The sequence below is a fragment of the Nomia melanderi genome, chromosome 1 (assembly GCF_051020985.1).
Source record: "Nomia melanderi isolate GNS246 chromosome 1, iyNomMela1, whole genome shotgun sequence".
Lineage (NCBI taxonomy): Eukaryota > Metazoa > Arthropoda > Insecta > Hymenoptera > Halictidae > Nomia > Nomia melanderi.
In genome coordinates, this window is record NC_134999.1 from 11,923,777 (window position 1) to 11,951,025 (window position 27,249).

General features: G+C 39.4%; 2 protein-coding genes across 3 annotated transcripts in view; one reads left to right on the forward strand and one right to left on the reverse strand.

The window, feature by feature from the left end:
- The window catches only part of Pur-alpha (Purine-rich binding protein-alpha), a 51,891-nt gene extending 49,865 nt beyond the window's left edge, over positions 1-2,026 (forward strand). Inside the window, exons 8-9 of one of the 2 annotated variants that reach the window (XM_076365915.1) lie at positions 1,506-1,619; positions 2,000-2,026. In XM_076365915.1, coding sequence (XP_076222030.1) covers positions 1,506-1,619; positions 2,000-2,011 — 126 coding nt within the window. In that variant the 3' untranslated portion in view covers positions 2,012-2,026. Of the gene's footprint in view, positions 1-1,505; positions 1,719-1,999 lie in introns of those variants that run through there. The other variant, XM_076365907.1, reaches the window with a different exon arrangement.
- Positions 1-27,249, reverse strand: part of CycD (cyclin D) — a 64,406-nt gene that overhangs the window by 14,446 nt on the left and 22,711 nt on the right. The window contains exon 3 of the mRNA XM_031978236.2: positions 7,225-7,387. Coding sequence (XP_031834096.1) covers positions 7,225-7,387 — 163 coding nt within the window. The remainder of the gene's footprint in view (positions 1-7,224; positions 7,388-27,249) is intronic.

Consider the following 27,249-nt stretch of genomic DNA (forward strand, 5'->3'; position numbering starts at 1 on the left):
ATATATATTTGGCGTGCGGTTTACCTATTGTTTTGGTTGTATCAGAATATCACACATGTGACATTCATGTAAAATAGTTTACCTGCTTTATGTACTGTTTCAAATATTTAAAAATTATATGAATTATCACGTGAGATAATTGCAAGAAAGGCACGGTAAGGGTTAAATATGACCGTGGTCGCGAATGTATTAAGCTTGGCAGCGTTATTACCGTCGGTTGGAGCGATAAGGGTTGAAGGAATTAAATTTTGGCTCGAAAACGGAGCCCCGAACGAAGAAAATCTTATTCTTTCTTTCCGGCTTCTTTTTACGTAAAATCATCCCCTGTTCGGCTGCACCGCGCGTCCCGCCACACCTTGTATATTGCTCATCCGCTAAAACGATGAATACGATATACATCACGCGTCGATGATTGCCACGTTCATTGTCGACACGGGGCTCCGCTCGGTTTACGATATTTTTATAGTCACCCCGCGGCGAGATTGAATCGGCCGAGCCCCCGACGTTCGGATGACAATGCGGCTGGGTCCTCGGAAACACGCGACGACGCGCGACGGATCGTCCGACGGAAAATAACGAATCCCGTGATTCCGGAATGATTTGTCGACTCATTTGCCTTACGATTTATTTCGGCCCAATCTCCCCTGCCCACGCTGCTCAACCCCTTATCCTGTGATTCCTTTCACAATCGTGCCTGATGAAACTGCTTTATCGAATTAGAAGAACAGAATTCGACGAACGAAGATTAACGACTGATAATTGGGAAAGTAATATTCGATTTATGTAAATAATATCTAAATTGAATATTGAAGTAACTGAATATTAATATAATGAAATATCTAAATAGTAAATATTAATTTTATCCGATATCTCAATAAAATGATTGATTCTAGTGACAGTTCTCTTTGCTATGAAAGAATAAGTAATATTATACTAAATGTTTATAATTTTCGTGGGCGCTTCTCATTCTTAATTAACACAATGCCATGTCAGTCACCTATGATTGACGCTTCTGAATTACTTGATAACAATCGTAACATGCAAGATAATCAATGTCGAATCATAATGTTTAATAACTAAGTTGATAATAGTGTAATGCAGATTGTGATGCCAAATAGTGAATAATTGTTGCTACTTTTCTCTGCTGAAAAGGATAACTACAGAAAAATGGTCAAGATTTTCGTGACGCTTAACGTATTAATAATGTAGTAATGTTTATAAGAAAAAATTGAAAACATCTGCTTCAACTGCTCGGGGTAGTTCTGTTATTAACACTAGAACTATCGAATAGTCAAATTGAAATTTTCAAATTTTTCTATGGAGACGACAGCTATTGAGATTTCAATTTGCGTGTTACTAAGTTAATTTCTTCAGTAATTTTGCAAAGAAGCATCTGTTATCTTTCGAATAATTGCAAAAGAATAATTCACGAATGGGTCATTTTGATTCATCCGGTAGTTCTAGTGTTAAATGAATATCTGCGACTGAAGTTTCTTCGGTAACAGGGCGGGTGGAGGGAAGAGAAGACGACGAACCCTCCCCTTTCGTGTGGCAGACGATGGCCAAAGGTCGAGGGGCCTGACCGCACGATATGCGTTCGCGTGTACGTAAGTAAGCAAGTAAGTGCGCTCGGTTCTTCGTTCCTTTTTCTTTCGGCGAGTAAAGGATGCCCGCTCGTCAGGATTCTGGTTTTTGTCGGATGATCCTTGGAAGAGAGGAGAATTAATTAAGTTGTGGGAATGAAACGGGTGTCGGGATTAAAATCGAATTAACGTGCCGCGGTGATTTGCTGCCCCGTTGAGACGTGTGTAACGAGAATTTGCACGGGCGTTATTTGCGGTTTCTGTGATTGTTTCTTGTAGCCCTGGCCGACTTTACGACACCCGCTTCGATAAGATTCCTGGCGTTTGTATTATAATTGGCTTTCCCGTTCCGTGTCGCGGAATAGCTGCGTTTTGGAGTCGAATTGAAATCGAATTAACAGACAGATAATTTGTAGGTATATCGCTAAATAGTGGGCGACTGTAGAAAACTTGGAATAATCTATAAAATAAAAAGGCTTGAGTTGTTGAACGACACAAACTGAAATCGCAATGCGGAAAGTTTCAATCGCAAAGAACAGAAGACGTAGAAATCTCATAAATCAATGTTAATAAAGGAAACACTAATCTCTAAGTAATTTCTTCAATTATATTTCAAACTATTAACAACTAAGCAGTATCTATCGCAACAAGCACTAAAGCGAAACTAAGAAAATCACTAAGAGGAGCTTTCGAAGCCAATAACCTCAACTAAGAACACTCACAAAATCATCGCGTACTAGCACAGATCGAAACAGAGATCCAAAAACAACTGTGAAGGTCACTAAGAATGACGGTCTTTGAAAAGTAAAAAAACCCATAGAAATAGAAATAAACTTGGGAAACGAGCTCGAAAGAAATCTACGGTGGACCAAAGAAGAACGTGAAGAAGATGAAGAAGAAGAGAAAGAAGAAGAAGAAGAAGAAGAAGAAGGGGAGGAAGGGGCGCGGGGCACGATGGAATCGAGACACGTTTAAATCCCTCTTTGCCCGCTGCCACTCGGTTGTTATTACAACCGTCAATGGGAAAAAGTAAGGACCATCGTCCTTCGTCGTCTGGCCGGCTCCGGCGGCAGTTCCGGCTGGACAGGGATGGTAGGCTAGAGGCAGCGGTCCCCAATGATTGTTTCTCACGAGCCAAACTAGGCAGTCGCCGGGGCCCAGTTCGAGTCGTTTGACCCTCTTTTTCAGCGGCGAAAAGAGAAGCAAACGGCGCCACGAATTCCAACCGCTTCCTTGAATCGCGGAAGGTCTCTGAACCTCTCCGCAGACGTATTTCTCCTCTTTTTTTTTTCTTTCTTTCTTTATTCCTTTCCTTCTACTCCCTTCGTCGCACTTATGGTCAACAAGGACGCACCGTACAATGTTCTGTACTTTGGGCTCGCGTTTGGAGAACATTTCGCGGTAACCCTTGGATCGAGTGGACCCTTCCGGCGTGATGGGTCGGAATTGACCCTTGATGTCTTGGAGTTTCTTCGGGTATTGTGTACAGGTTTTTTGTAATGAAAGTAAGGTTTTCTCTGGCGATTCTTTGTGTTCCCAGTGTTTTCTGGTGATCTGAAGTTGTTTATTAGAATTATTGTTATTGATTGTGATAATTATATTAATATCAAAATACAGATTTGTCCTGTCGCTATATTCAGTTGTTGATGTATTATAGTCTAATTTCTAAGTAATGCTAGTTGTTAGTCAGTTGTTGCGACCTCTTTGAAAAGTGCGTACCTTGTTCTGGAATGTGTGCGTATTCATATCTAGAAACAATACTTTCAAACATTTTCTTCCAAGTAAGTGTATATCTTTTTCAACAATGAATATTCCCCTAACCAGTTAGTTAGCTGTTTTGAGACAAGTGTACTCGTCATAACACGAAAAACCTTGCCATTTCCTCATGAAGAGGATACTCCTCAAAAACATATAACTGGTGAAACACAATGTCAGTTTAACTAGCTTAACACTACTACTACCAGGCGGGTCAAAATGACCAATTCCTAATTTCTTCTTTTACAATTACTGTAAAGGTACAGACACTTCTTTAAGAAATGATTAAAGAAGCTGATTTAGCAATACCTAAACTGAAATACAAGCCAATTGAAATCTTAATAAATTCACGCTTATAGCTTTTATAAAGAAATTATAAAAAGACGGTTTAACCCTTTGCGGACGAATGTCGACATTTCAGCGAGATCAAATTTCCGTATTTGAAAGACTAAGTCGTAAGCAAATGATATAATTACTCAAACAGCAAGAGACCAGCATGTAGTTCCCTTTCTTTCTACTGTTTAAGCAACTAACAGATAATATAGCTTCATCTACTGAAGGTTTTGCATATTTCGAAGAATCTTCGTCCGCAAAGGGTTAAGTACTCGATAGTTCCAGCGTTGAACACGTTCGAAAATGATAACTAGTCAATCGAAATGCACACGCGATCGAATAAGAAAATTCGGAAATGAAACTTGTTGAGAGGTAAGAGTATTTCGCTCGAATTTCGTATCGTGGACGAGAAATTCGTGGCGGCAGCCGAAAAGGAAGGAGGGCCGGATAACCGTATCCTTGCACTTTCGTTGCTTCGTTCTCGTTGCAGGCGGCGCGCATAATTAGACGCGCGCATGACCCATTAAACGCAAAGAAAGAAAGGCGCACGCGGGGGGAATCGATTCGACGTAGTTACGTGATGGTTTCCGCCGGGTGTATTATACGATGCGCGGGCATATTCATTAACGCCGCCGCGAGTTAACGATGCACGCTCCCGATTGTTTACGATGCCGTGGCACGGTTCTAACGAGGCTGACAATGGAGGCCCCGTGCGTAAGAATTGCATTTTAAATCGTGCATCGCGGCTTACTACGACGCGAGGCCCGATCCGATTATAATTTCTAATCGGGTCCGAAACGTTCCGAGCGACACGCAACTGTCCGAGGAAGCTACTACTAAACCCACACGACTGTTTAACAGCAATTTATAAATGTTTTTCTGTTTATTTAAATGGATATACGCGCACCCGAAGCTCAACGGAACGATTCCTCAAATTAAGTAATTCATTGAATTATATAATTGAAACGTGAAAAGATAGTTGGAACGGACAAGTCTTAGTAGAAGTTGATAGAGATTTCGGTTATGTTCGATCTACGAGAATCAATAACACGTTGAATGCCGCACGATTTCATAGAGCGAAATACACAAAATGAAAAAATATAATATTAAATCATTTGATTGAATTGCATTGTTATTATTGCACGTTCATCTGGCTGAATGTCACCGCACTAGGCAGTATTATTTATAATATAGAAATATTTTCAAATAATCATCGTTTAATTGAGTGAACTATAGTAATTTGATTTGGTTGGGGGCCATCGGTGATCCCCATGGTATTCAACGTGTTAATGAAAATATAATTGTTTGTATATGGTTAGAATGTTTTATCATGGAAAAATGGGAGGTGATAGTGAAATCCAAATTGTAACACTAAAACTTTCAAGAAATTAGAGCTTATTTCTAATTCTTTATCGAAATTAAGAGCATACGTTTCTTGAGATTCGAATCTTCGCGATTCAATCGCGAAAACGCCTTTATAATTGTGATACTGGCAAAATAAGAATCTTCTGAAGCAGGTCAATTTGACTCGTCCGGTAGTTGTAGTGCTAATAAAACTTGACGCAATTCTAAATTGTAGTTGTAGTGCTAATAAAATTTGACGCAATTCTAAATTGTATTCGTATTGTAATAGTCATTGATAGACGTGCAATTGATTGCAGCTGACATCGTGGCAATAGCAAACGCAATCGCAGAAATTACAAATTCAACTGAAGGAATATTAACTAGAGTCGCCGTACCATTTTTAAAAATCGTGATAATGAATTGTAGTCGTGATCAGCCTTCTCAATGAACGTACCGCCGTTCCCCGTCTTTCGTTTCCGTTCAAGAAAATCGTATTAAACACGGTCGCGGGCGGGTGAATTCTAATTACGCGCGCAGCCGGCCCATTATCAAAGGAACGCATCGGAGAAAAATGTATCGCGGCGTGTTATCGCTGCGGTAAAATGTATTCGGCCGTTCGACAAGCTGTTTTCGCGATTAAAAATAGAACGGCAGTTAGGATTGTAGCTCGTGCTAAATTCCTCGTTAATTGGGTTCGCACGAACGAGAAAACGCGGCGGCGCGTCCGCGATGCTCCGCCGCGCGAATTTCCTTTTCTTGTTCATTATCGTTATCGCGGCTGGTTACAGCATAATGAAAATTGCGGCGTTGCGAAGCTCGCCCCTAATAACCATTTCATAATCGACGAAAGTGGAACGAATTAAAATTCGCACGATGAAAATTTACGAGAGGCAATATCAAATCTGATTGATTCCTTCAAGCTTTTATTAGTATATATTAGCTTCTCCGTGGAATGAAAGGGTCCTGTTACTGGGAATCGAATTGAAATAATTTCATGCTGGAACGGGGATAAAACTAATATTTGGTTTGAAGGTTGCGAATAACACTGGTCACTGAGAACATTCGATAATTAATGGGTTAAATGTTTCATTCATTGAATAATTCGTAAAAATGTAAAAGAATTTTAATATCACAAGTGCACGTTTACTTTAACCCTTTAAGACGGAATATGATTCTAGGTTTCTTTCAATTTCTTCTTAAGTTTCTTTCTGTGGTACAGATGATACTATAATTTGTTTGATTCGGGAATGTAGAATATATGATAATTAAATAATAAGGAAAATAATAAAGGCACGATATAGTTCCTGAAAAGTTAATAGCAAATGGAACAATAAATATGTAAGTAACATTGATTTGTGTTAAATCGAGCTGGAAGTCTTTTCGAGCTTCACTTAGGTAATTATGTGGTAAGGGGTTAATGTATTCGATGACGTTCGACGTATGCTGCATACGAATTTCGAAATTATGTGACCCCTGCAATTTTTAAGCGTTCCGACTGCGATTACTGAATGTCTTCTGTGGAAGGAACTTCTTTGGAAGTATTTGCAAATTATTCGAATTCGACTTTGTCAAGAGGAATGGAATTATTCCCATTGTCTAGACCTCAGGATTGATCTAATTTCTGTAAGTGACGATCGTCTGGAGAAGTTAATTGAAGAAGACCTTAACAAAGTTAAGAGGGAACGATGAACCGAGAAGCTTGATGCCATTTATTAATAGTTTGTCATATCTTCTGAAATAATAACCTACCAAACAGAGGCTAAACTTATATGTAATTCATTAAAAATCAAAGTGATGCGGTTTTATTGCTTTCTGATTACTACTATTATAACGTAAGAATCGTTGAGATTTTATAAATTAATGAACCGCTTGCACTGAAATTTTGCAATATCCAAATTCAAAAGTCGCAAATGAATGTATCAATTCTTATTTTCCATTCTCAAGACTTCGGTGCGCAATTCAGTTTTCAAACGGTTACAAAATTAACCCAGAATCAACAACAAAGATCCATAAGTCTACTAAAATCAAACGCATCGTTCAAGATATTTTCAATTGCTTCGAGCAGTAAGCATAGTTCGCCACCATCGCGTTCGACGGCACCATCGAATTTTTCACGATGCGGAGCGCAACAGCCGCTCGCATACGAACACGTCCCACATACATAAATGCATAAAAACTACGGTTCGGTAGCTGCCGATCGTTCTCTCACCTCTGGCGCTGAGGGCGATGAAGGTTTGCGCGTGCCTCCTGACCATCACTGGGTCCCAGGTACGCGGCATCGGCAGTCTGCTCAGGATGTGCATCAGGAAGTCGCCAGGCGTCACCGCGGATAATTCCCATTTCAGCTTCGAGACGACCAGCTGTTCCCACCTCTGCAACAATCGTAAAAGAGAACACGCATTTAGCTTCTTTCCGGTTATGCCGGGACTTAGGCAGAGGGTATATATGTATACTCTTCCGGTGAAGAGTTTGGGACCACTTGATATGCGACGAATTCAAAATTGCCATATACATGTATACCATAAAATAACAAAAATTATGTTTTATAAATATATCAAATAAAAGAACAAAAGTTATATATCCTTAGATTTGACTAATACAAGTTTGTCTTTCAACCGATGCATTGATCCCAAACTTTTGACCGATAGTGTACGTATGCATGTACACGTGTGCATATGTACTTTTAGGGGCTGCATAGGAATGATGCATGAAATTATGCAGATAAGGCTCGGTTCGTTTCGTGTATGATCCATACCCTGTGCAGTGTTCTTGATTTTATCCGCATTTTTGAGTGGTGCGTTTTTCTTGGCAACATTTTCCGTATTATATTCTTTGGTATTGTACATTTGTAATGAATTAAATTTCCGGTAAGTCGAATTAATAAGTTTTAAATCTGTTTAGATACTAAATGATTTTTAGTGTCTCATGTTTCTTTTTAGGAGACGTGTAACTATGCGGCCAATAATTAGAGAGTCTACCAAAAGTAGAAGAAATACTGAATATTTATAATTACTTGTAATAAAGATCCTATATAGCAAAGAACATTATTGTATACTCTATTAAAGTTTTCTCTACTACAAGTTGCAGGACATTGAAAGTAAAGTGAATGCACAAAATCATCATATTACTGAAAAATACTCAAGATCACATCCGTCGCATAATAGACAGGATATCCTCCTCATCCGCCATATTGAATATCTTTCAAATTATCCAAGACAAAGAGCGAAGATCCACCAAGCGTTAAATTTTGAAAATGAGAAGGTACGGTTACTTTCCCACCCGTTACATAAAGCGAAAATATCATCGGAAAAAATGAATTACATAAGGCGAAAGTAGAAGCTTCACGCTTTAGTCCGAACCGAGACAAAATGTCGTACACCTTTTTATTACGAAGTTACAGGATCTTAAAGATCATCAACTTCACGATTAAGCTAAAGCCCAAATAATGTAGTTACACATAAAACAGTCGAAATAGAATGATTTCATTATTTGAACAAATTAAGCCCATTTCTGAAATACAGAATCTACCAAAAGAAAAACATTTTCGAGTTCAAAGAGTTAATCGTATATATTAACTGCACTAATTAATAAATTAATACATATAATAACGTACACAAAAATAGTGAATATTCCTTACGTTTTAAAAATAATAACGTCGCATTAATGTATGCAACACACCCACAAAGAAAACCATAAAAACGGTTCCTATTTAAATAAATTATCACTTCTAAAGTACAGAATCTACCAAAGAAAACTTTCCGGTGCAAAGGGTTAATAGTTTACATTAATCGTACCAATCAATAAATTAGTATATCATAATAACGTACATAGCGTAAAAATAGAGAATATTCATTAAAACTAATGACATTCCATTATTGTATCCAACGCACACACACACAAGAAAACGACAAAAACGGTCCCCGTTTGAATAAATTAGGCTCATTTCTAGAAGACAGGGACCACGCAAGTTATACGTCTCCATTTCTAGGAAACGAGGCACTCAAAGTGTTAACTAAGAAAAAGTCCATTTAATTTCACCGGTGCTACCCGCGCGCGCGTACTTACACACGCTCTCCCGTTTCCCCCGTACGTATTCGTCGAGCGTTAAACCGTGGTTACACGTATATACACGCTGCCAACCTGTCTCTCTCTCTCTCTCTCTCTCTCTCTCTCTCTCTCTCTCTCTCTCTCTCTCTCTCTCTCTCTCTCTCTCTCTCTCTCTCTCTCTCTCTTTGTTTCTCTCTTTGCTCGTTTCCTTTCCTAACCGCGGATGCGCTGCTCGCTCGAGTACGTCGTAGTACCCTCGTTTTCTCTCGACCATGAAATTACACGGCGGCCATACTACGCGTAGTACTACGTGTCCTTCGGTTTGATTAAATGTCCATTGAATTCGGTGGCTACCACGCTCAAGGCTGTGAAATTCTCTTACGAAACGGTGTGACGTGGTTCTCCCTCTTCCCCTCTGTTTCTGGATGGAACGACGTACCTAACAGAGCCGGTCTATCGGTTTCTCCTAACGAACCGACGTTGGCCACTGATTTTTTATGACGACCACGTCGTTCATTCAATTGAATAATTATTTCTCGAGTGTTCAGGGCGATTAGATTGTGGACATTCGTTGGAAATGAAGATTTGGTCATTGATTTATGAAAAGTAATATTGATTCTCTCTTTTATATCGACTTGATGAGTGGTTAAAGTAATTTATTGACAAATGAAATGTTCACTGAATTCGTATTATTTGTATTATCGATTAGCTTTGAATTAAGTTATAAACGATACGCAATTGGCATTATGGTTGTGAACGAGTGGCATTGAGTTACGAAAAATGGTAAATAAATTCGAAAAGAATTTCAGCTTTCATCTATGGAAGTCATTTTTTCATCGCCTAGAAATTAATTGAACACGTTCGACCATAAGTAAACTGTATTTCACACGAGGAAAGAGGAAAAGAAGAAAATATATAACCGATAGACTATACGATAACCATTGAAAACGGATATTTCACATAATTCACCGTGGAATTCATTCTCCCACGGTCCCGATATTATCGAATTGAATAAACGAGACTCGGGAAAATGAAAAAAGAAAGGAACAGAATTCGAACGAATGTTTAGCGTGAAATGAAACTTCCTAGAAAAACGGTTCCGAGGGATCGAGAGCGTGTGCTTTCTCCTCTCGAGAACAACACTCGAAAGGGAATCGCCGAGTCGTGAGCCAGAAACTGTTAAGAAGCAATTACCGAGCGGAATTGAAGATTCCAGGCTTCGAAACTCGAACTCTTTGTCGCCGCCCTTACCAGCTCCTCCCATACGAAGTGTGTACGTGAATGTAAGTACGTGTGCGCGCATGTTTTTTTTTCTCCCTTTTTAATCTTATCTCCTTCCTTCTTGCCTCACCTCCTTCGATTAACCTCTTATCCTTGAGAGGGTGGAGCTTCACACTCGAGTGCGTGCGTACCACGCTCGTAACGCGACACGCAGTGCCGCCGGTGAATGAAACAAAGACCATGCGCAGTGATACAACCGTGATTTTTCCGCGACCGCTGGAGTCAGGTCTCCAGTGGTCACGTAAACGATAGCCGAGACGCTGGCCAACTAATACTCTGTTTGTTCGATCGCACGCTGTGAACAACCTTCGATGAAACTGTGCATTGTTCCAATAAATGTATATCTACCTTTTCGAATATAATTAATATTAGTACTTGATCTGTAATGATCAGGTGACAGGAAAGTATAAGTATTCTTTATGGTGCTGCATCTCAGTAGATATTGCGTTCTCTAGAGTTCAATATTTTTTGATAGATATTAACACATCCAGAATTCGAATATTCGAGCTTAAATATTATCGAACTCTTGTGAATTCAGATTAAATGTCATGACACTGTTATTAATTATTATACTTTCGTACAATGGACACAGAATACGCCTAAGAATTTCTCTCTTTCCAATAAATTATTAACGACAAAGCAGTTGCGTCGATCGTAGTCGAGAAATAAATATTTTGAAAATAGATGTAGTTTCCTATAAAATTCTATTTGCAATCGCAAGACAAGAGCTTAACATATGTTGAACAAATAAATATATCTTCCAAAGGAAATTCTATTTGAGTGCCAAAGGGTTCACGCGTTGACACTAGAACTACAAGATGGGTCAAAATGACCCATTCCTAAATTCTTCTCTCACAATTATCAAAAAAACAATAGATCCTCTAACAAATTTCTAAAGAAATTGTTTTAGTAACACGCGAACTAAGTTTCGAATGATCGAAGTCTCGATAGATGCACTCTTTGCATCTATGCAGTTTCTATAAAAAAATTTTGAAAAGTCAACTTGACTGCTTGGTAGTTCTAGTGTCGATCGCGACTCGGTCTTCTCGAGAAGACCGTAATATCTCGTCGAAACAGTACGCCGCCGTGAAGAGTGTAGTTGTATCGATCGTAGTTGAAGAATAAATTGCAGAGCAAAGGGTTAACTTATATTTTGAAAATAAATGTACTTTCCTAAAAAATTCTATTTGGGACCTGAGGGGCTCACGTGTTAATTGCGAGGAGGTCGTAATATCTCGTCGGAACGGTGCGCGTTCGTGAGAGGAGCGAGGCTCTCCTCGTCACGGAATGCGTCACGGTGCGGTGCAACGACGCATCGGGGAAGGCGAGGAGAGGGTCTACGCACGGCCACGGTACGTTGCGTACGCGCGCGTAAACGTAACGATTCCGCGGGAGGCCAACGATCCGCCTCAGGGATACCAGCCGCCGCGTTTACTATTTATAAGTAACGCCGTTGCGGTTTTCTTGATTGTCGACCCGATCGCTCGGCTTGGAGGGGGTTGCAATACGCTGAAGGGAGAGGGAGGAGGGGGCAAGGGAGGGGAGGAGACGGTAAGACAAGTCGCTCTCTCGGCAGGCCCGCGTTTATTATTTCGCCTTGGAATATCTGGTGTCGAGTCCCTGTTAAATGATGCAACGCTATCGCGGTTGCACTCGAGCATTTGCATTTTTCCCCTCTATACTACCCTTTTTCCTTTCGGTTTCTTTCGTTTGTTTGTTTCTCCGGTGTTTTTCATTTCCTTCTCTGTGCGTCTGTCTCTCTTTCTTGGTAGGAGAGCTGAAGAGATAATGTTCCCACGAGGACGAGCTCTTTCCGTGGATGGAATGCGCAGGAGTAGATGGTTAGAACGGTGATATAGGGGATAGTGAAATATTAAGAGCTTGATGCTTGGGGTATCGATAAGTGCAGGGTGGATTTTTGTGGGAATACGGTTGGGAGAGCAGAATTGTGGTGGGAAATGGTTTCTCCCGGGGGATGTTGTGAAAGTTACTACTTTGGACATTTTGTGTGTTTGAATGCATAGAAATTTATAGTCTACTAATGATTTTTAGGTATTTGGGTATTATTCATCTGGATCTTGTAAGATGTAATTTTTGGAATTCTTTCTCTTTTCACATGATAGAATTTGGAAATGGTCGTTTCAGGCGAAGGGACTCTTTTGGGAATATTGAAACTACACTTTAATTTTTGTCGTAATTATTACTGTCAATGACCCACGTTTAAAAGAAGGAAAAGCAGTGTTTTACCTTCATTAAACCATACAATCAACATAATGAATTGTAATTAAGAAATGAACAGGCTTGCAAGGTGAAATCAAGAACTTCCACTTGCAATATCTAAAGAAATACATTTCCACATAGTTAACGAAGAGCACTGATAATATCTACAGGGAATCACTAATTAAAACGTGAAACTTATGTGTCAAATTTTATGCTTAAATGCGGGACAAACGTTTCTCAAGAATTCCGAGCACCTGATCAAAGAAATGTAGAAGCGAGTCCCGACGGAATGTCACTGGAGGGTCGATATCGTTTTATTACCATTAAATCGAACTTCCTGCTGGCTTTCTACCGGCTCGATACGCGTTATCGGGCACGAAATCGAGAGAGAAAGTCGATGCGAGCCACGGAAAAGAAAGACAAGGAAGGAGCATACCGCCGTCAGACGTGGAATATTCGAGCTCTACAAGCATGGTGTGTCCACAGGTGCGAAGCTATAGGTGCTGTAATAAGTATGTAAGCAGTAGCAGGATCGTAACGTTGAACGAACGAGCCAAGCACTGAGGAAAGAAAAAAAATCCATTCTTCAGTATCATCAATGAGATACAGTTCAATATTCATTCGATTAAAACTAGACTGCGAATCTTCAATGCAAATTCAAATGTTTCAGAGCATTGTTAGAACAGTATAATTATGTTAGTAATACATATTTTGAGTAATTTATATTTCTTTTCGTATGGTATGCATTTTGTATAATGTTACATTCTCAAACTTCCTATAAATGTATACAAATCTGCAATTAAATTATAACAGATAAACTGTATATTTAATTTTTATTTAATTATTGCTGCTCATTTGAAAAAGAAAATTTTACTTGACGTTTATAAATTATTATAAGTGATAGTGAAGAAAAATAAGCGATTAGTTATGCATTCTTAATACGTTTTTCATAAGTTAATGCTCCATCAAGACGCTTTCGCATTACTGAAACGGTAAAACAATTTTAATTCATAACGAGACACATTTATTCCGAGGTCGACTGGCGGTTATTGGTACATCGAACTTCGGTGGCGTCCATCATTTTACCTTGCCTGTAATTGGCCGAAGAATAATGTTCTTACAAAAGCTTATCTTAAAAATCATTAATTCACAGAAGCAACAAGAAATGTCTCGTTTTCTAATTACCCGAAGAATTATAATGGCACGATTATTGAATCAGTTGCGAAACTACGGGACTTCAAATTCCAAATAAAATAATGTTTTCAATCCACCAAAGTTGCAAAGAATTTTACATTTATCGTTGAAATGAATTTTAGTTACTTCCAAACCAGAAGATTTAATTCGTCGTTGACAAACGTATATCCCTCGCGATCTAATTCGATCCTAAGTGTATTAACCAGACAACGACCGTTAAGCAGAGCGAGCAATAGTTCAAGGAACGATCAATGGAAAAAATGGGACCAGGAAGACGAAGCAGTGGGCCGTCTCAAAAATCCCAGACTGGTTCGGACCGGTTGACAAAGTGAGAATAGAAAAGCTAATTACCTGCGTCCGGAATAGGTGCATCCTACGCAAGGAAACTAGGAGTACAAAAATAGTCACGGTCGTTTAAACGTTTCTTTAAATTCCACGAATCATCAAAAATCCCATTTCCATTGGATAATATTTAATTTAATTCACATAAACTGTTTAAATATAAAAATTTAATTGAAAAATACATACTTAAATATCTAATGTTATATTTTACGAATCTCTTAATGGAAACAGGTAAAAGTGATAATTTTGCTCCTTAATTTATCTACAAATCACAAATATTATTTAAAGAAAATGGGAACACGTAGAATAATAACGAGTTTTTTTATAACATCATTCAAATCTAATTATCTTGAATACAATCAGGACGCAATTAATTAAAAAAAAAGGCTAAAGAAATGAAATGCTGCTGAGAAAAAGAGAAATTGGTTAAACAAAATTTGATTGAAAAGATTTGTAGAATAAGACGGAGTTACATGCAGTAAAATTTGAAATTCAAATAGATCGTACTCGGGGGAAACTGGAGAAGGGAGGCTGAGAGACTCGATACGCCACTGGGTATTCATGCTATTGCGGTAGTGCGTATCGTGTGTACGCGTACCTTGCGTGATCGTAGACGCATGCGCACGCACGAATGACGCAACCAGCGTGCATGCGTGATCCACGTGCAATTTAACCCTTCTGCGGTCTGGTCTGACAGGATTCGATACACCGGCGTTTATCATTATCGCCTTTGGTTCAGATTAAATACATAACAATTGCGCTACATGTAAGTAAATTATTCGATAATGGTAATCGATCGATCATGACGCGATTCTCTTGAGCCATAGCCGCTCGAAATTGTCGGCAGGAATTAAGTCATTTTCATATGCCGTTTGGAAGGGTATAATTTTCTTTAATAAAATTGAAATTAAAAGGAACCATAGAGAAAATATATTGTCCATTCGTGCTACTAGGAAAAGAATTATTAATCGTGTATTTGAATCGAGATTTTCAAGTAAAAAGGTCAATATTAGAACTTTTTAGAATATTGAGTGTAATAAAAGTGTGTTATAAATCTTATTTTTTAACATTAACATTTAACATTACATTACATTACATTAACAAGCTTTCGCGTCGTTACTGATAGCAATCATTATTAATTCGTAATACTGATAATTGTAGCATCAGTATTTAATTAATCCAGGAACATTTCATAAAGGATTCTTCTCGAGAATTTCAGAAATAGGAATTAGACCACTATGATTCTAAACGACTCGAATAATGATAACCATTTAGCATTATTATATACCATAGCAGTCGCCTAAGTTCAGAGATATCGATACCTGTTTGCACCGATGGTTATCTAGTTATTGGTTTAATTCCAGTGCAAACTCGATTCCGTTCTCCATCGTAAGTCACCTGTTACTGTAATTAAGATGTTGCTTCCGCTGTAACGAATGTCTAACAACCCAGTTCTATAGAATATTTCATATGATTGTTACATCAAAGTAACAAAGCATGTTTCCCAGAAATGGTCGCTAATTACATTCGTTTTGTAATCATTGAAATATTTAATTTCGCGGATATCTTATCGTCCTCGCTCGCTTAATTTCCACTTTTCCTGGGAACCGAGGGTTTTTCATGCACCCACAGGTAATTACAGTTCGAGAAGCTCTCTTTCATCGAACTCCGGCACAACACTTGGTAAATTGCTCCGTCATGTGCTGCGGCCGGCGAGATAAGGCATCGTGTGAAATCGGATAGCGCGCGCGATGATAGAGGGATGTAGACAAATAATTACAGTTATTAATAATAATTATGAAGGGCTATCCGTGCGGCTGTGTGCGTCCATCATTCTTCGTGGACATGAATGACGAATTTGACCAGATGACGATCGAGGGTGGAATCAGTGCAACAGGTGGTGAACGTGAACGAAAATGGTACTACAAAAAAGATGGTAATTCGCTTTTAACATTCGATCGACTAGTTGCCATAGAATACATTCTCCTTTCTTTCTTTACTGCGATGAACAGTGGAATTATGATAATCGTCGTTCATTCATGATTCCATTCATATCTTGTCAGATAAAGGTACCATTCTTAGGCAATTGCTTATTTAAAGTCATCTGATATATTATGTAAATTTTTGTATTATTTCCTATCATTTTATTTTACTTCTCATTCAATAATATCGTATTTTAACGTATCAAACCGTTCATTGTTCAGTTCGCCGAGCGTTTCTTCGCCGTTTCTCACCCTACTTTCATTTACATTTCTTATCTATTACAGGAATTCCTATCTGCTCTATTCCTGCCTGTATAAATGTTTGAACCTTATATTTCTGAACCTTTTTATCAATGTTTCAATTCCTAGATTACTTTATTTTCTTTTTAAACCTGCACTGCCGTCATTTTCCAATCCTAGGATTCTGACGAATTATTTTATTATGTAACCTTATTGTCTGATTTTATTCCTATATTAGATTTATTTCAATGAAATTTTACTGTTTCGTGGATCGAGGATCCCTCGATCGACTATTGCGACACGCAGAATTCCCAAAGGACGGTTCGTCTGGGCAACTGGTCGCAATCAATTTTGGCGGATGAAAGCGGCCCGAATTTCTAGACAGACCGAGAAACTACGACGAAAACGGCTAACAAGACTAACGGACAATAGCTTTCCTTGGGAGAAGAAACACGGAGGGTTACGTCCCTGCCATTACCTGGCCGGTTCCGAGAAACGGGGGTCCGATTTATCTGGTTCGCAATGAGGAATCGATAGGAGGTGGCCTGCAACGAGAAGGTAGAGGCCGATGTATAAAGGGTGTCTCGTGAAAACGTCATCACGTATAGAAAACTTCCGGTCATATTTCTTAACAGGAACAAATTTAATCCTGAAACTTAGTGCCGTAAAAATACTGCAAATGAATAAAGAACTATATAAAATTTGTCAATATTTATGCGATTAAATTGAAATATATAATTTAAAAGTATATTACAAATATAGGAAGAATGAATAAAATGAACAGAATCTTTCCAAAAATAAATCAGCTAGAAAAATACTAGATACCTCATTACACTTCATTCAATTCACGTCAGTCACCCTATACATCCACCACGCAATATGAATGAGAAGACAAACTACAATACAGGGTGTCTACAACTTGCCCATCGCAAAAATCTCAAACGGAACGAAGCCCCAAGAATCCCATGGAATAATCAAGAACAACCACCAACGCAAGAACAACATAACAAATGAAATTCTTCGAACAGCCCACCGACAAAAATCCAAGCCCAACAATCCATCCATCTTCCCAATTCCATCATACAGGTGGCAGCACTGTTCCCACGAAAAACCGTTGAGTCACCCGTTAGACGGTGGTCCGTAGAATCGGTCGGCGCAGTAGTGGAAGAGAGAAAGTGAGAAGAAAAGGTAGAAAACGAGCCGACGGGAACAGCGAAGGAAGACGAGGAGGCTAAAGCAGCAGAAGAAGAGGAAGAAGAGGAAGAAGAAGGCAATAGGAGAAGGAGACAGGAGAGGAGGAAGAAGAGCGTCGTGGCGGTTCGCGGGAGAAAGATGGCAGAGGAATGATGCAGGATCGAAGGGCGGCGCCTGTGAGCAAGGTGTTTACCATTCCGGCCAAAAATAAAGTACAAAGGCCGGGGCAAGAGAGGCTCCTTCTCTCCCGGCGTAACTGGCAACAAAAAGCAGAATCACCGTCCGCGCATTCTTCGCCCGCCATGGGCGTAAGGCATTCTCTCTCTCGTGGAGAGGAAGGACCTCTAAGAGGGGGCTTCTATCTCTTTCCCAGGGGAGAGAGATGAGGCTGGGAGTCGAAACGGCGCTCGAGGGGTCGTTTTCTGGTCCTTCTAGTAGCCATCTATAGCTACGCCCGTAACACTGGCCCTCGCTACTTCCAGGAACCATCCTCCAGGACATCTGCTCCGATTACAGGGGTATACCGGGTCCTTTTTCGCACGTGAAGGACCCCCCTCGCCACGCCGACGGCCTCCTTTGCTGCCAGTTTATCGGCCGCTCGATGAATTATGGTGCCAGCACCGTGGAAACTTTTTGAGCTTCTTCTTGGCTGGATGCCATTTGGGAGCTGTCCTCCTTTAGCCCCCTTTTCTTCGGCTGTCGAGGCTCCTTGGGAAAAACGGGAAGTTCTGGGGCCGATAGGGGCGCGCGATCTTTATGATCTTTTTTGAACGCGGAAATGGTTTATTGGAGTTACCCTTCGTCGAGGCTGTACAGGTTTATTGCAGTTGTTTCCTTTTTCTGGGGATTCTTTTTGGTTGTTCTCGTGTGAAATACAGATATTTCTCTTTAGTGATAAATTATTTGGGTTTGTATTAGAATCGTTGTATTATCGAAATGAGGAGAATCCTGTTTAGAGGGGTGATGGTTCTCCGATCACTTGAAGATCAATAATTTCCAGAAACATTTCACGGATCTTCTAGAAAATTATTCAAGACTCTAAAATTATCTGTTGTGTCGCGCGTTTTACGTAACAGCGTCCGGGACAGGGATAAATTATTCGATAAGGTGACACGTGATACGAGAGCTAAGTAATATTCCTGACGATGCATATTATTACCGTTTGAGGTTGTGTGAGGAGCTCGGCTCCACGAAAATACAATTTCATTCGAAGCTTTTCGAGTTTCTCCTCTATTTGCTTAGGATCCTGAATGGAAGCACTGTTCCTTCGGTGTGTACACAGAAAGACGCGCGCGCTGCTCTCGTCCTGCTGTCGATTCCTTTTCCAGAAACCTCGTGGGACATCTGCTTCGAATTCCGACTTCTATTTGTACATGTGCTTATGCATCCTCCGCATAACCGTGAAACGTATTCCTCCCCCCCATTTTTCGTTCGAACGCTCCGCCCAGGTCAGAAGAAATATCACTGATATTCATTATCATGCGACTGGACCTATACGCGGACTAATTAGGTCCTCGTGCGACGACCCTCGGCCATTTAAAGCTCTTTCGAAACTCATTTTTTCTTTCTCATCCTTTTCTTCCTCTTCTCCGTTCTCTCGCGCCGCTTCTACACGGGACATATACAATTCAAATTTCGCCGGAGAAAAGAGAAACCAAATTTGGCTACCTCCAGCACAATTAACGTCTCATTCGTTACATGCTAATTTTACGCGTGTCTGGACGTTTTCAGGGAATTGTGGGAGAAATGGTTAAGCCACCTTTTATTGTCTATTTTGGCGTCGATCGTTCTTTGAACTGATTAATTCGTTTGATTGCAATTTGAATGAACAACGATGATATCAAGATCAGAATTCTATTAATTCTGAATAATTCTGGATAATTGTTTACACATTTGTTTCTTCGCAATGGAACTGGGGGAAAGGTTCTGACGCTGTATGTTAATTCAATTTTATAATTAAATTAATGTATGATAATTCAAATTTTAATTTTTGAATATTAATATTTTTCAATAATTTCAATTTTTTAATAATAATAATGATAAATATTGCGGATTCCTTCGAATAGCATGAAACTAGTAATCTTTTATGGAAGAAAGAAAAAGATTAAAGAGTAGGTACGTGATTGTAATTGATAATGAACTCTTGTCTCTTAGGAAACGATGAATTATTCCACTTAATCTGTTCAATTTTTAATTGGATAAAACTATGTAAGCGGCCTACGAGAATTGAATAGCGGAGGGCTCCCAAAGAACTCGTTGCAACCTTGTCCGACTTGTTTCTACGTTCACTTTGGTGAAGAACGATGGTGACCTCATCGTGCGTGTCTGACGTGGTACCGGCAACGACTACTGATTCCTCGCGTCCGACACGTGGTCTGCTCTTTGTCAGGATTTTCCTCGTCTCGTGAGAACTTTCCTTCATAACTCTCTCGCGCACTTTCGACACACCCCTTTCCTGAATTACGAAACCGTGCGATGTATTTTTACCGAAAGACACACTAGAATATTTATTCAGCTTTTCACAAGCAATAAATTTGATTAAATGTCATTAATTTATTTAAAATACGTACACGTGTAACTTAATGCACTATATACATTTAAGCTTCAATTAATAATATTCAAAATTTGTAAAATTTGAAATAAAAAACAATATCTACACACTTTTGTGATATTCAAGAGTAAAATTTATTTATACAAAATCGAAATAAATTTTTGCTAAAGATGTAGAGTCTCTCCGACAATCGTGTATTATATTTACGGAGAATCAAAATCTATCAGTTTTTCTTATGTTAAAAATTCGTAGTCTACTGAACGTTCAGATATTAAATTCAGTTAATAAATAATTCAAATCACCCCAGTTCCTCTATTATTAGAATTAACATTACACGATACTGTAAAATACGAATAAGAATAAATGCGAAGAGGAATTCATTACAGCTTCGAAAAATGTAAAACGAATTCGACGGGACACGCTTATTCATACCACGGAATTAAATAAACGATACGACCGAAGAGTTTCTTGGAAAATGTCAACGTACCGTGTAGGTACCTGGGCTACGGGCACCCACATGAGTCACGTCCAAAATAACGTTTATCCGACTCGACAAAATTAAAAACGACGACCGATCGATGGCCACCGTTTTCGAGGAGGAAAACAGTAATTAAGATTCACTTTGTGTTCTTGAGGGTCCTAAGTCTGGCTTCACCTCTCAACCCCAAGGGTTTTACGTTTCAAGGTAATTGATCGTTTCCTGCTGCAAGCTAATTTTGTGACTTCTTCTTCCACTTCTATTTTAACCTGACACTAGACGTTCTACAACTTTTCTTAAGATTACTTCCACGAAGACATAAAACTTGCACGAAACGAAAAAAAATGCAAATGATCAGTGAAAGACGAAGGATACTTCCGTTTCTAATTATTTTTAAGCCATCACTTCAGTTTATTTAATCACTTCAATAATTCCTATCAAAATATTTCCAATAATCTAATGCTAATTTCTAATCAATTTATTCTCCGTTACAAAATCCACTGCCTAAAAAATCTGCAACAATTATTTCCCAAAATTCTATATCCCTTCATATCTTCAAAAAATGTCAAAACATCATTATCAGTATAACACTGATATAAACCAAATATTTTCAATCTTCCTCCAAATTGAATTTAATAAAATTCAAAATACACCCTTTACCAATTAACACGTTGACTGCCATACGTGGTCACCGATGACCAGAGCTCCCAAATTGCTGAAGAACAATTTCAATAAAACTTGATTTGAAATACAAATATTAAGTAACATAAGTAGCTAGATCATAGCGTAATATGACTACTGCAATACTAAATCATTACCAATTATTTTCAGTATCTTTTGTCTCTGTTATTAAAGCACAAGTATTACTATTCAAAACGCTAGAAATTCTCATGGCAGTCAACGTGTTAAAAACCAAAAAATATCCCATACCGTGTTCAATTATCCCAAATCCCTTCCATTCATCTCGAAATACCATCATCAAAACTGTCTCCATAATTCTCGAAGCCTGGCCAGGCGAGTTATTCGCCGCGTAACTTCACAATCTCCCATTCAGAAGATCGTATTTCGTGGCAGGCAAAGGATCGCGCGGCCCTGTGAACGGGCAAAGTTTCAACACGTGGTTAAATTCGGTCGTGCCCGGCCGGCCGATACGTCACATCCGTGCTCGAGGCCAGCCAGCCGACCGCGTGGCGGAGAAGAATCGGTCGGCTGTTGCTTTTAGACGTTAGAAAGCCGATTCCACCGCAGCGTAATCTGGCCTTGGCTCGATCAATATTTACGAACATCCGGTTTACGAGAGATCAAACATCTAAGGGGTAAACGGGCGCGATATATACGTGGGCTTTTGCCACGGTGATTCGCGACAAATTCTGACGTAACACTGGTAGCCCGCGCAAACGGCTGAGCCCGGATTCGTGGAAGTTATTGTTATTGAATCTCGGCCCTCGATCGACACAACACCGCCACCGATCTGATTTACGAGGCACCGTTCCATCGCGGCGGTTGGATTCTGAGAAACGCTGCACGCAGTGCCTCTATGGAATTCTCTTTCGTTTGAACCAAGATTGATGGGACAATGGCGGTACTGTTGAAGCAATGGAAAATTTTTAACTTTCTATGAACATCGTTAACATTTGTGATAATTGGATATCTAAAGTATTGTCTGTTTGGAGTAAAGTACTATTTTTTTAGAGTACAATATCTCTAGGGTATTATGTCTGTAAAGCACTATATTTGTAGAGTTCAGTAACTCTGGAGTACTGTAACTCTATGGTACTGTAGCTCTAGAGTACTATGTTTCCAGAGTTCTATATTTCTAGAGTATTACGTTTCCAGAGTTCTATATTTTTAGAGTACTACGTTTCCAGAGTTCTACATTTCTAGAGTCCTATATTTCTAGAGTGCTATGTTCCTAGAGTTCTATATCTATGAAGTACTATATTTCTGGAGTACGATAACTTTGGGGTACTATATTTCTGGAGTACGATAACTTTGGAGTACTATATTTCTAGAGTTGTACATCTCGAAAGTACTATGTTCCCAGAGTGCTATATCTATGAAGTACTATACTTCTGGAGTACGATAACTTTAGGGTACTATATTTCTAGAGTACTATATCTCTAGGATATGATGTTTCTAGATTTCTATATCTCTAGACTACGATATTTCTAGAGTACTATATCTTTAGAATACTATATTTACAAAATACAGTTTCTCCAAAATTCTAGTTCTCCAGAACATTATATCTCAAAAATATTATATTTCTCTAGAGCACTATTTTTTCAAAAAAACTATTTTGTTAAAACCAGTCCGATTTCATTGCACGCATTCAGTACGTTTAAGCCCCATGCTAAAAGTACAATAACCGCGATGATACTTCGGCGACCGTTTAATAATGTTTGAAACATCGCGAGCTTCCCTCCATCGTTCGGTTAATAAAAAAATCGACGGAATACAATGGATTTTTCGCCAGCGTTAAAGAAGACGTAAACACATAAAATGCTTCCTGGGAGTAACCGTCGGGTTACGAAATGTTAACGTATTCGTTCCCGTTCGCTCGTAAAACGATTATTTTTGCGTGCGCATTGTTCTTCGCGCGACAATGAACACTGAACATTACGCAAATTAACCAACCTGGATTGCCCTGGCTCCCGACTCGTAAAATTGCTCTCAGCTCTTCCGAGCCAGTGCGCGCGCGAGCGAGCGAGTCTCCAGTGAACGGACGGGGCGAGGTCTGTTCTTGGTCGAGTCATTCTACTATCGATGCGTAGCGGGACACGTCGCGCCATCCGCGGGTTTAAATGGACGTTAGGAAGTTACGCCGACGAAAAAACAACGCGGGGCATTTAAATTCCAGCCGGTGAATGGCGCGCGTTGATATTAAGGAAGCGAGCGTATTCGAATTTTTGCCTGGCGTGTCGTCGACCTTTCGAGAAACCTGCGACTTCCTTTCCTTATAGCTTGGCATTTGAACGAACGGGGTTCAAGTTTACATTGAACACTCCCGTATGGATGAGTAGTCGTTAAACTGAGAATTCAAATCTGGTACAGGTAGAAATAGATTTTCAAAATTTTGCCATAAACATTTGAGGTTTGAAAATTGAGGAGGAGAGATAATTTGTAGTATTTTATTTTTAGTGTAAAATTGTACCTCAGTAAAATTTATCTCTAGAATTCAATTTCTCGGGAGTTCAATTTCTCGAGAGTTCAATTTCTCGAGAGTTCAATTTCTCGAGAGTTCAATTTCTCGAGAGTTCAATTTCTCGAGAGTTCAATTTCTCGAGAGTTCAATTTCTCGAGAGTTCAATTTCTCGAGAGTTCAACTTCTCTACAGTTCAGCATCCCCATAGTTCAACTTCTCTAGAAGTAATTTTCTCCAAATTCCAATCTCTTTAGACCTACATTTCCCTAAAATTCTATTTCTCCACACCACCGTTTCTCGAGAGTTTAATTTAATGTCGAAATTACGTACACATTTAATCCATCCATTTCTCCACACACTGAAAAGAGTATATCAAAGCTTTCACCGTTCAATCTTCTCCCTACGTAAGACCAAACATTTGTTCCCAATAAGGCCCTACGATTTCTACACGAGCGCTCACAAATTAAGGATTTGCCTCTATAACACTATCGATTTCTGCCCAGCAAGCTAACCTACATAGCGAACACAGTTCACCACGAACTAGAGTTCCGAACAGTCCCGTTCGGTCGTTCAAGTGGAACTTTCTCCGACCCGTTAGAGCCGAAAAACCACACGAACCGGCTCTAGTCGTGAGGTAAAAAGTCGGCGGAAGGTGGAAAGAGGCAAGTTAAAGCACAATGGGCGCGGGGGACGCGTCGATGGGCTGCACGGTGCCTGATTCAGCCTATTTCGCCTATTGTTCGCGGCGTCACGGCGCCGATTTCGTCGGCTCGCGGCCGACTATTAGAAATAGTTTCGACGTGGAGTGGCCCGGCGGGGGCGGTGACCAGCCCGAGGCCGCGTAAACCAGCTTTTCTGGATTGCGCGTGGCGTTTATCGGCCGCCTTCCACTGAAATCCAACCGAGACAAAGAATCCCCGACGGGGATCTCTTTCTGTTTCTCTTTTAATCCTTCGTATCGGGTTACCTTGTGGGTGGAGCGGGGGCGAGTCTGGTGCGGTGGTGAAAATTGGAGGGTGTGTACAGAGCTCGACGGCGTGTTCAGGGTAATTCGAGTTGATTAACTCGCATAAAAGTTATAAGCACGATGGAATTTTTTGCTCTTTGATTTGGTTCGCACATTGATTTGGAGAGATATGAAAGAGGCGAAGGTATAAGTAGAAGATTCATTAATTGGCGTAGAAATATAGGCTAATTACTGGTTGTACCAATTATCATTTCAGTTTGCAATGATAAACTAAGAAAATTAATTGTCACCTCGTTTTGGTCTATTTTCATGTTGTCCCTTTATGTGTCGCTGGATCTCTGTCATTTCGACTTTCAATCCTTCTGTTGATTATTCTAATGAAGAAAACTGAATATGAAAATTTGTGCTGCAGATTAATTTAAAATTGACGCATAAAATGTTGCGGATTTAGGTGAAACAATGGTAGACTATAAAAAACGCCCATGCAGAAAATGAAGCAGGAAAATTATAGGATATTAAAAGATATGGGAGAAAATTAGTATTCTCCGAGCATATTTTTAATGTTAGGCAGGCTAAAGTACTTAGAAAAACGTCTTTTCACCTGAGCTGTGCATGTGACGTACGTGATACGTTTTTTCTTCTTTTTTTAAGTAAAGCTGATACACTTGTCAGGCACGAACCTTACGGTAGTCTATATCCAGGAAATGATCGATAAATTGGTGAAAGGAAACGAGTCGTACGTGTTGCGAATGCTACTGAAAATGTTGGTTACACCGGCAGAGTGTTGATCATTTGGATATTAAGAATGCTTCGACCTTTCTTTCGTTTCTCTAACCTGAGCCACGTAACGTTAAAATAAAATTTCATTCGCCACTAAACATTATCCCTTCGATTCATCGTTTACAGAGCGAACTGTTCCACTTATAACAAACACGAAAATTGCAGCAATTACCATAACAGCACGTTGAAAATCAAAAAATAAAAAATAGTACTCTTAATAACATACAATTAAACTTCACGATAATCAGCGTACACAATTTTAATTATATATAATTATTGCTATAAATTCTGTGAAATATTTTTGGACTACTATGTTTTCGTACACGATCCTGTTCATTGTTACACAGTGCTTGCAATTGCAATATAATATGGAACGAAGTTGCCGGAAAAAAAGAACCGTTTATTCTCATTTATCAACATTAATTAACGCTTACCACGTCGCGCGGGTGGAATACCATGCATATTCACTCTGTAACTATTATCCATTCTTGCCGACGTACAATACAAACAAGATTTTAACCAAAATTAAATTAACTGGCTAACATTAAACCTCTAAATTGAAATTTTAAATTCAAATATATTCATCCGACCGATTTCTCATTTTTCTTGTTTCCCCCTGATTGTTAACATACCTCTATTATATTGTTACAAATCTTACTAAATTCATATCAATATCTTTATTCTTTTTAATGCCAAAACCTGAACATATTAGATTAGAAGTTTAAAAGAAAAATTCACTGTGTAAAATGAAACTTCATTGAACATTGGTAACATCAAATATATTACATATTTTATTCGAAAACTCCATTGTCTTCCAGTTTACCTATTATAAAATATTTATAATTCCAACACAAACGTCATACCAAAAATTAAAACAGAACATTTTAACACGTTGATCGCGACCAGAATTTAGAGCATATCGTACAACATTACTCATCATATCCTAACAAACGCAAATGGTGTTAAAATTAATTAGCAACGATTTGATATCATAGCTTTTAAGTTACACTATTACTGTTATTATTATTGTTGTTGTTGTTGTTATTATTACTATTTAGCTACCTACGTAACTAAATATTCCGATGCATCAATTTTCTCCTTGTAATTATTTTCAATTAATTTAGACGCTCTCCCTTCGATCAACATTTTAACCAACCAACGCTATAAACAATTTCCAAAGAAAACTATCTTGCCCAGACCAGTTCATCTCGCGTGAAACTGAAAACAAAGTGTCAGTTACAAACAAAAAGGGCAACGGAAGATGTCCAAGTTCCATCGAAAAACTCGATCTTCTTCCAAGACGTCTCATAAACGCGTCCAAGGCAAATTCCTCGACGTCTCCGTGTATGTACCCCGAAAGCTAAAAAGCGTGGCCGGTGGACCGGCGTAGATTCGATTTCACGGGGCTCGGAAGATCGATTTAATTCAGTCGTTTTCTTCGCGCGGCCCGCTCGAGCGATCCTTCTGTCCCAGTTCCCGTTGGGACGGAAACCTGCTGCGGGAAACGGGGAACACCTGTCGTGCGGACGCGCTTTAAGGTAGGCCAAGCGTCAAGGAAGAAGCTCCGCAAGGTGCGCGGCGCCAAATGTCGCAGACAAGTTGCAGCACGGGCCCGCGATAAAACGCGGAACAATATTTTCGTACACCTTCCCTTCATTCCGCATTGGCTCGGGACCGATCCGCCGTATGTCCAGATAATTACTGGGCAAATTAAGATTTCACGGTTCCAAGGCGACCCACCTGGGCTTCTCGAACGACGCGTTTCGAAATCTCGTTAATCGAGCCACGTGTCTTCCTTGTACATATGTTCAGGAAC